This window comes from Panthera leo, chromosome A2, assembly GCF_018350215.1.
Source record: "Panthera leo isolate Ple1 chromosome A2, P.leo_Ple1_pat1.1, whole genome shotgun sequence".
Taxonomy (NCBI): Eukaryota; Metazoa; Chordata; class Mammalia; order Carnivora; family Felidae; genus Panthera; species Panthera leo.
Window position 1 is genome coordinate 74674366 of NC_056680.1, and position 10825 is coordinate 74685190.

At 46.3% G+C, this 10825-nt stretch overlaps 1 gene segment (V, D, J or C); it reads left to right on the top strand.

Moving 5' to 3' along the window:
- The first annotated feature begins 8676 nt into the window (after positions 1-8676).
- LOC122206028 lies at positions 8677-9508 on the top strand. The segment is given in 2 exon segments: positions 8677-9044; positions 9131-9508. Coding segments are annotated over 2 exon segments (381 nt in total).
- The last annotated feature ends 1317 nt before the right edge of the window (positions 9509-10825 follow it).

Below are 10825 nucleotides of genomic sequence, written 5' to 3' on the forward strand. Positions count from 1 at the left end.
CTGATACATGAATTCAGCAAAGTTGCAGGATACAAAATCAATGTGCAGAAATCAGTTGCATTCTTATACACTAACAATGAAGCAACAGAAAGACAAATGAAGAAACTGATCCCATTCACAATTGCACCAAGAAGCATAAAATACCTAGGAATAAATCTAACCAAAGATGTAAAAGATCTGTATGCTGAAAACTATAGAAAGCTTATGCAGGTAATTGAAGAAGATATAAAGAAATGGAAAGACATTCCCTGCTCATGGATTGGAAGAATAAATATTGTCAAAATGTCAATACTACCCAAAGCTATCTACACATTCAATGCAATCCCAATCAAAATTGCACCAGCATTCTTCTCGAAACTAGAACAAGCAATCCTAAAATTCATATGGAACCACAAAAGGCCCCGAATAGCCAAAGTAATTTTGAAGAAGAAGACCAAAGCAGGAGGCATCACAATCCCAGACTTTAGCCTCTACTACAAAGCTGTCATCATCAAGACAGCATGGTATTGGCATAAAAACAGACACATAGACCAATGGAATAGAATAGAAACCCCAGAACTAGACCCACAAACGTATGGCCAACTCATCTTTGACAAAGCAGGAAAGAACATCCAATGGAAAAAAGACAGTCTCTTTAACAAATGGTGCTGGGAGAACTGGACAGCAACATGCAGAAGGTTGAAACTAGACCACTTTCTCACACCATTCACAAAAGTAAACTCAAAATGGATAAAGGACCTGAATGTGAGACAGGAAACCATCAAAACCTTAGAGGAGAAAGCAGGAAAAGACCTCTCTGACCTCAGCCGTAGCAATCTCTTACTCGGCACATCCCCAAAGGCAAGGGAATTAAAAGCAAAAGTGAATTACTGGGACCTTATGAAGATAAAAAGCTTCTGCACAGCAAAGGAAACAACCAACAAAACTAAAAGGCAACCAACGGAATGGGAAAAGATATTTGCAAATGACACATCGGACAAAGGGCTAGTATCCAAAATCTATAAAGAGCTCATCAAACTCCACACCCGAAAAACAAATAACCCAGTGAAGAAATGGGCAGAAAACATGAATAGACACTTCTCCAAAGAAGACATCCGGATGGCCAACAGGCACATGAAAAGATGTTCAACGTCGCTCCTTATCAGGGAAATACAAATCAAAACCACACTCAGATACCACCTCACGCCAGTCAGAGTGGCCAAAATGAAGAAATCAGGAGACTATAGATGCTGGAGAGGATGTGGAGAAACAGGAACCCTCTTGCACTGTTGGTGGGAATGCAAATTGGTGCAGCCGCTCTGGAAAGCAGTGTGGAGGTTCCTCAGAAAATTAAAAATAGACCTACCCTATGACCCAGCAATAGCACTGCTAGGAATTTATCCAAGGGATACAGGAGTACTGATGCATAGGGGCACCTGTACCCCAATGTTTATAGCGGCACTCTCAACAATAGCCAAATTATGGAAAGAGCCTAAATGTCCATCAACTGATGAATGGATAAAGAAATTGTGGTTTATATACACAATGGAATACTACGTGGCAATGAGAAAAAATGAAATATGGCCTTTTGTAGCAACATGGATGGAACTGGAGAGTGTGATGCTAAGTGAAATAAGCCATACAGAGAAAGACAGATACCATATGGTTTCACTCTTATGTGGATCCTGAGAAACATAACAGAAACCCATGGGGGAGGGGAAGGAAAAAAAAAAAAAAAAGAGAGGTTAGAGTGGGAGAGAGCCAAAGCATTAGAGACTGTTAAAAACTGAGAACAAACTGAGGGTTGATGGGGGGTGGGAGGGAGGGCAGGGTGGGAGGGAGGGCAGGGTGGGTGATGGGTATTGAGGAGGGCACCTTTTGGGATGAGCACTGGGTGTTGTATGGAAACCAATTTGACAGTAAATTTCATATATTAAAAAATAAAAAAAACAAAAACAAAAACAAAAAACAAAAGAACAAGTCCTAGGACATAAAAAAAAAATCTCCATGAAATAACTCTCATAATGAGGTAATCAAGAGTTTAATCCCTCTTTAAGTTTCTGCTGGCTGAGAAAGAGATTTTCTGCTAATTCGTCTCCATATTTCATCTGACTCTATGCTTTTGTGTTTTTTTAATCTTTTTTTCTTAATGTTTATTTATTTTTGAGAGAGAGAGAGAGAGAGAGAGAATCTGAAGCAGGCTCCAGGCCCCGAGCTTCCAGCACAGAGTGGGACATGGGGTTTGAACTCTCAAACCGTGAGATCATTACCCGAGCTGACATCGGAGTCTTAACTGACTGAGCCACCCAGGCGCTCCTATGCTTTTGTGTTTTAATCTGCTTTTAGATCCAATGTCAAGAGTCTGGAATATCAAGTTACTTGTAGTTCCCCTGAGTCACTATGTCACATTTCTGTGCCTTTGATCTTTCATTTGAGTCTTTCTGCCTGGAATCTGCTTTACCGTCTGTGTATGGGTGTGCTTCTGATATTTACTAAGCTCGATGCTGGGAATAAAATAACGCAGTCTGTAAGTCAAGTTTCCATCCCAGTGATAGAACGAGGTCAGGTCAGTGCTGAAGGCAGTGCAGCCCGCACAGGTGGAAGAAATGTCCTAGGAAATGCAGAGAATGTTCTCCCAGGAGCCAGGGGGTGGGGGGTGGGGAGCTTTCTCTCCTGTGTGTAGAGGATTGCAGAGAAGAGTGTGAAGGGTGGAAGACGCAAGCTGCACAAAGGGTTGATGGTGTGGCATGCATGTTTCCAGAAACACTGAGAGAACACAAGGAGACGGTACCCGGAGATTGGACAACTGCGTTAGGGTGGTGACAACGTGCTTTCTATCAGGCTAAGGACCCATGACTTCCTCAATCCTTTATGTCACTGAAGGATCTGGGGCAGAAGAGATGATCAATGTTGTGTTTCTATTCATACGGAAAAGCTGCACACGGATTAGCTATGGGTGTGGACTCCAGCTATGACATCCCAACCCCACAAAGAGACCTGTCTGTGCCACAAGCACCCAATGCCTGGAGCAGCTCTGCCAGCCTGGGCCCTCCCACGTCACCCTGTCCCCAGCTGCTAAACGCTGATCAGGCCAGAGTGGGCTTCTCCGTGGTGCCCAACCCCTGACTGGCTACTCGTGCTCCCTCTCCTCCCTCGGTCTAACAGGCTGGTGTGCTGGGACACTCAGGTTTGTTCTCCACAAGGTCCAGCCTGCAAAGGCCTCTCCTCACTGGAGGGACCCCTGGAATTCAGAGCCAGGGCTCCCCCTGGCGGTTGGGGAGCCCAGAGACAATCCCACGGGACCTGGGCCTTGTCCCTCCTTCCTCCAACTAGGATCCTAGCAATGTGACAGGTGACCAGTGTGATGCCCCAGTAGCCTTGACTGACAGAATGGAGGTCAGGGGACATGGGTGTCAAGCTCAGGAAGTATTAAGCAAGTGCAGAGTCAGTATGTGTTAGCAAATCACCACACACACACACACACACACACACACACACACACCCCAGCCAGAGTGAGCTACCTGGAAGAGAAGGTATTTTACATTCTGACACTAATTAAATTTACAGGCACACACTAAATGCAATGTAGTACTAATGTCCTTGTATCACCAAACATCTGACAACCTTCACAATCAGCAATTTCTTCTTACACGAGCCGCGTTTTTTGGTTACATTTCTTTCCGACACGTTTATGTTTATAGGTACATAAAATTAAGAGATCGTATAGAATGAAAAGCACAATCGCTGGCTCAATGTTTATACAAGGGAATTCTTAATATCTTTCGATTGATTAACTCTTTTTTTTTCTCCCTGTAACTCCATACTCAATGTCAGCTTATCAGGGGTGAACATCATTCCCCACCAGTTCACGTCTCCGCCAGCGTCCATCCGGGTTCCTTACTGCATTCAGTGTAGAAACAGTACAACTCAGTCTTTGTGCCCCCGGTAACCAATAAAGTCCCCACCAATCTTCTCTGTGTTCAGACTCTGTTGCAGGGACCTTATGTACAAGTGCAAGGAGCAAATACACGAGACACTGAGTGATTGATGAGTTCAGAGATGTCCAGACACACTGACGCCAGGATCAGCGTGGAGGAAAATCTCAAACTGAATATAACAGGAAATGATAGAAGGCTTTTATGATATTGAAGAGGGAAGAGTTTTCTGAAACAGGACTTCAAAGTATGTAAAGGATATAGTCATACAAACGTTTGACTACAAAACTGAGAATCACTATTTAGTGAAAGTGCTTTCATGAAGTTTAGATAGTAGATTAGCTGTGGATATTTGCAACAGCTAAAACTCACACAGGATAAATATCAAAGAGAAACAAATTCATTCAAGTCAAGAAGTAATTAAGAACAATTACTATAACCTTAATTTTAATTATTTAATGTTTATACAATCTACCTTTATTTTTATGTATAATCTATTTGTAATGATGTATTATAACAATACTTGTATAATGCCCAATTATCTATTTTTTGTATTTATAAGATTTATAAATTACTGTTAATAGGTAATGTAAGGCTGTCTGGGTGGGTCAGTTGGTTGAGCGTCCGACTCTTGATTTTGGCTCAGGTCATGATCCCAGGATCTTGGGATCGAACCCACATTGGGATTCGCACTGAGCTTGGAGTCTGCTCAAGATTGTCTGTCTGTGTCTCTCTGTCTCTCCCTCTGCCTCTGTCCCCCACTTGCACACTCTCTCTCGAAAATAAAAAATAAATAGGAACTGTAAGAATAACTAACAATCTTGATTTGCCAGACACTCTCCTAAGTGTTCCATGTGTATAAAATTATTTAATCCTCACCAACCTGTGAGGTGTGGGCTGATTTCCCTTTTCACAGACGAGGAAGCTGAGATTTAGCGCATTGAGAACCGGGTCCGGTCACACGGCCAGGAAAAGTGGGCCCGGCCGTGGGCAGCCTGGCCCCTCTGGGTGCTGTAGCCTCTGCCACCGGCCTCCTTTCTGCTGCACCCAAAGGACACGGACGGCCAAGTGTCCGAGGGACAGACTTCAGTGGGTGCCAGGTATGAAAAGAGACCCTCAGCTTCCTCATCAGCAGCCCAGGGCAATAACCTGCTGAAACAATGTGATCCTGTTTGGTGGCCATCAGGTTGGTAAAAACTATGATGTCAGATAATAAGCACAGTATTTAGAGACAAGGTGTATGTGTATTTCCTGGCAGCCGCAACCCCGGGATGACGTTCCCAGGGAAACGCGACTCCCAGCATGCAGAGACCCTGAGGTGTGGGTGCCAGCCTCGCTGGTAACAGCCAGTATGTGCAGCAGGACAAGTGCCTGTCACTGGCGGTGGAGGGATTCATGCAGTGGCTGCAACCAGCAGCAGAAGGGGCAGCACAGAGGAGCAGTGAGCCTAGTGGACAGACGGATGGACAGACACGGATTGATGGGAATGGGATGCCGTTTATATAAATGTAAAGATGTGTTATTCAGAGCAAATCTCAGGGTGTCTGGGCTGGTTAAGTGTCTCACTCTTGATTTCGGTTCAGGTCATAATCTCACAGTGGGTGAGACTGAGCCCCATGTAGGGTTCTGCACTGACAGCACAGAACCTGTTGCGGATTCTCTCTCTGCTCCTCCTCTGCTCGTGCTCACTCTCTCCCTCCCTCTAGCAAAATAAATTAAAACTTAAAAAAAAGAAACAACCACATTTCTATAGTTTTCACAGGTACCTAAGACACCAAACATATCAGTCAATCCTCTCATTGAGGCTGAAAAAACAAAACAAAACAAAACAAAACAAAACAAAACAAAACAAAAAACAGCTTCCAAGAAGGACCCATTTACCTACAACTCCTAAACACAGTGAGTACACAACTGGAAAAACAAGTTTCCTGCCAAGTATTTCTGGACTCTTCCACTGACCAGGCTGGGTCTTTCCTGTAACAGACTTCACTTCTCTGGGCTCCAGCAAGAATTATAAGGTGTATGACATACCTGTAATGGCCAGGAGGGGGCGCGAGAAGTCAGAGTAAGTACCAAACAAACTACCATAGTTTTTAAGCACAATATTGAAAACAAATGGGTAAGTATAACAACACCACGTTTTGCAGTCAAAGCAACAGCTCAATGAGGACAGAAATTAATCCCTGAATCACAAACAACCAAGCAGATTACCTGGGGCACGTGCTTCCTTAACCTGAAGGTCTTGAAGTTAGTTCTTGCTGTGCTCTTAGCTAGACAATCTCAAGTACGTTACTTACCCTCTCTAAGCCTCTGTCTCATCCGCAGAATGGGATGAAGAACACCTACTTTATGCAAGGAAGGAATCAAGATGTACAATGCTTGACATTGAATAAAGTATTTGCTGGCTTAATGATTTTTCTGTTACGGCCTTTAAAAAATAGTTTCTCACGGGGCACCTGGGTGGCTCAGTCAGTTAAGTGTCCAACTTCGGCTCAGGTCATGATCTCGCGGTTTGTGGGTTCGAGCCCCGCGTCAGGCTCTGTGCTGACAGCTCAGAGCCAGGAGGCTGCTACAGATTCTGTGTCTCCCTCTCTCTGTTCCCTTCCCTGCTCACTCTCTCTCTCTCTCAAAAATTAATAAACATAAAAATAGTCCTTCACAAAAGGCAAGCAACTGTTAATTCACAAGTGCTAGAATTTCTACTACATTCGAGGTCCAGCGCTAATAACGACTCTTCAAGAATAGCTTATGCTCTTTGCTTATTGGCGCGTGAGAGATAGTCTTGAGTTCTGCTATCATTCTGAAGTTTCCTCCTGGCTCCTTACTCTTTAGAGCTTAAAAGTAACTCTATATGTATGTTGAATTCTATGTTTAGAAAATGGATGGTGTGATGGGTTTTGGAATTTCATAGACTTGGGTTTGAATCAAGTCTCCATTATTTATGTGATTCTGAGCAGCTGAAACATTTTAAGATTCCAGTTAGTTGATCTGTCAAATGTGGTTGGTATAACTACTTTGACATGTTATTATGAGGAACAAGTGGGTATAAGGACCACATTGTACTTAAAACTGACGGATCTCTTTTATTTACAAAGCAACCAACTTGGCCAAATCCCAGACCCAGGATAGATGAAGTCTCCAGAGTAGGCATTGTTATTCCCATTTACAATGACTTTCCGAAGGACACACATCCTTCAAGTGGCAGGGCTTGGCCTGGAGCTGTCATTCTGTCCTTGTCAATGTAATAAATCTTCACAGACTCAGGAGGTGTCATTCAGAGCTTTCAAATGTCCCTGTTGGGCAGCTCCATTCTGAGAAGGACCTCTCCCCTCAGCCACCATGTGTCAGATTACAGCATCGGCTGCTCAGAGAGTGGGGGGGCCCCTGGCTGGGCCCCACGACTGGACCACTCACCAGACAAGTGGTTCTGGAAGGCTGGCCACACATGGAGGCGTCTGAACGGGCAGGTCCCTGAAGGCCGCGTGCACCTGGCAGCCACGGAGCCTATGGGAAAGGCAGGCAGGATGTGGAGCTTTGGCTGAGGTTTCCGGGCTGCCCTCAACTCTTCTGGAAAGTGCCCTGGCCCAGCCCTGCCCCGGCACCAGCAGGGGATGGGGCTGGTTTCTGGGAAGCTGCGGGCGCCCCGAGCAGTACCGGGCCCGGGAGAGTGAACTGGGCCCTAGTGAGGCTTCCTCTCTCCCCCACTGTCAACCCCTGTTTTATTCCAGTGTGTTCAGTAGTCATTTGCATAGTCACATTCCCATCCATGTCCCAGCCCAGAAACCCCTGGGTAGCTCAGTTGGTTGAGTGTCTGTCTTTGGGCTCAGGTCATGATCTCACAGTTTGTGCGTTCGAGTCCCACATCGGGCTCTCTGCAGTCTACGCAGAGCCCAATTAAGATCTTTTGTCCCCCCCCTCTCTGCCCCTCCCCTGCACATACTTTTTTTCTTAAATACAATGAATACACATTAAAAAAAAATTGTATATTTGCATTTTCCCCTTGCACTGACCTCTTGGTTGGTGACACTGTCAACATGAATTTTAAAATCTAAATGTAAATAAATTATAATCACCACTAATAATGTTAGGCCCAGAAGATATAATTTTTTTTAATGTTGATTTATTTTTGAGAGACAGAAAGAGAGAGAGCATGAGCAGGGGAGGGGCAGACACAGAATCCGAAGCAGGCTCCAGGCTCTGAGCTGTCAGCACAGAACCCAACGTGGGGCTTGAACTCACGAGGCACGAGATCATGACCTGAGCCGAAGTCAGACGCTTAACCAACTCAGCCACCCAGATGCCCCTAGGTCCAGAGGATATAAACGAAGATCTTTTTTCATTCTCACCCTCTCCCCACTCCCCCCTGCCAGGACACGTTGCGCTCCACAAATAAACGCTGGTGTCAATACTGTGTTATTTTCTGTGCCGTAGTTTTATAGTTTAACTTTCGTGGGGAGATTTCTCTTGTTACTTTTTTTAAGAATTCTCTTTCCATTCTAGTGTGACGGCAGTTTTATATTTTCTTAAGTGTCAACCATGACACGTCTGTCCCAGCAAGGATTTTCTGGGACCATGACACTCACGCTTGTCTGGGACAGTCTGCTCTCGGAGCTGCTCCTGTGACAGCCTCGCATCCCCTGCACGTGGTCCCCGAGCAGAGGATGGTCAGCCAGAGTCCTTGCCCTTCCTTCCTTCCGAGCTTCTGCGATGACACCTGTTATTGTGCTCTTTTACAGAGTAGCAATTCTAGCATATACGGGGCGACATCTCATTTAATTGAGCGATCAGTGCGGTGCTCAGGTGTAGTCCATTTCCAATGAAGGGATTACTATTATTGCTGGTGCTCTTGCTCCACATTTCTCAGCACCTGACCATTGATGGTTCCTCTCCCCCTTGTGGTCAGATCTGACTCTGCCCTCAGGTCCCTCCCACTTTCCCACCTCTCTCTCCCCAGTACCTGCAGGCACCTAAGGGACACAGAGCTCAGACCCTAACCTACCCTCTGCCACTCACCCAGTCAGTCTCCTTCCAGCAGGTGCAGCCGGGAGGTCACCCTGGGCTCCTCTCCACAGGTGGGAAGCAGAACCATGCTGGGCCCCCTCGCCTTCCTGTGCACCCTCCTGTTTCCTGGTAAGTCCTGATTCCCTCCCCGGAGAGGGTGCGTGGGGCGCCCTGAGGTTCCCAGCCTTCCTGTCTCACCTCTGTCCCCCTCGCAGGCAGCTGGGCAGCGATCAGCCTGGAGCAGCCCTCTATGGTCGTGGCGCAGGCAGGCCGCTCAGCCACTCTGTGGTGCAAAGCCAGCACCAAGGTCAGCTACATCCACTGGTACCACCACCAGGAAGGTGCGGCCCCCAAGAGGCTCCTCAGACTGGACATGTCCGGAACGTTTGTGCAGAGAGATGGGGGCCTGAAAGCAGACAAAGTCAATGCCAAGAGGGGCAAGGGTAGCAACAGCTGTGACCTGTCCGTGCTGAAGCTGGAGAAGAGCGACGAGGGCGTATACTACTGTGCTGCCTGGGAAGCTCACAGCTGCACATGCTGCTCCGCTCCCTGAGCAAAAAGGTTTCTCACTCCTCGTTCCCTGCCTGCCTGGCACCTTCCACTTGCTCTGGATCCCTGGGGTTGCCCTGAGTCAGCCCTCAGCACCTCTGGCTGTTATGGACAGGCCATTTAAGATTCTGACCACATCCCCTGAAGAATGCAGGAATAAAATATCGTGCAAATAATTTCAAGGCCGAGAGACTCTCTGGGGATTCCACACAAAATGGGTGCAAGTCGAGACTGGAAGGCAGCCCCTGACTCCAGTTTCTAAATTGCCACCCCGCCCACCGCTGGGTCCTGTGCAGAGAGAGACTCCTTGATCAGAAGCCCAGGAAACAGTGTGGCTGACTTCACAGCACCCTCACCCATGCCTGGCACTCACTCTCCTGTGGGGGAAATGATCCTCAGGGCAGGTGCACGCATCAGCCCTGGATGAGACCCCGGGCCCTCCGCCTTCCCCTTCTCCTTGAAAGTGACTCCATATGGGATTTGGGGACCAGCTTCCCTGGACCTCTGTTCTCTCCTCTGTAAAGTGAGGAGGTTTAACTGCTACAATGTGTGACTGATTTTTGTATTAAAGCAAAATTATACCAAAAATATATCACTATGTTCACTAACTTCTTATAAAATTAGTCAACTTCTTTTTTTTTTAATTTTTTTTAACGTTTATTTATTTTTGAGACAGAGAGAGACAGAGCATGAACAGGGGAGGGTCAGAGAGAGAGAGGGAGACACAGAATCTGAAACAGGCTCCAGGCTCCGAGCCATCAGCCCAGAGCGCGACGCGGGGCTCGAACTCACGGACCGTGAGATCGTGACCGGAGCTGAAGTTGGACACTCAACCAACTGAGCCACCCAGGCGCCCCAAAATTAGTCAACTTCTTGACAAGAGGAAGGAAGAGGAGAAGGAGAAGAAGAAGAAGAAGAAAAAGAAAGTAAGAAAGAAAAGAAAAAAGACAAGAAAAACTATGTTACTGATCCCCCCACCCCAAACAGGAAAGTCCCTGCTGTTGTGTGGGGGGGGGGGGGGGGAAAGAAAAAGCTCTCTGAGGAGGTCTAAGCTGAATTAAATACATTTTTAGTTGAAAATTCAAACTTTATGAAATTTCAGTTAAAATTTCAAATTTTTTTGGTAAAAATGATTACTGAACGTCTAATGATCCTCAGTTTCACTAACTCCTCCTCTATCTCGCTGAGCTTCTGTTCTGTGGAGGGAGATTTGTATTTAGGACATGCCTGCCCGTGAAAGAGTCCAACCAACAGTTAGTGCAAGATTTCATCAATGAACAGAAACCAGGAATGAGATGGTCTCCAGCAGAATTTCCCACAGCGTTGCGCACAATTTCCTTCAGCAAGATTGTTTGGCCCTT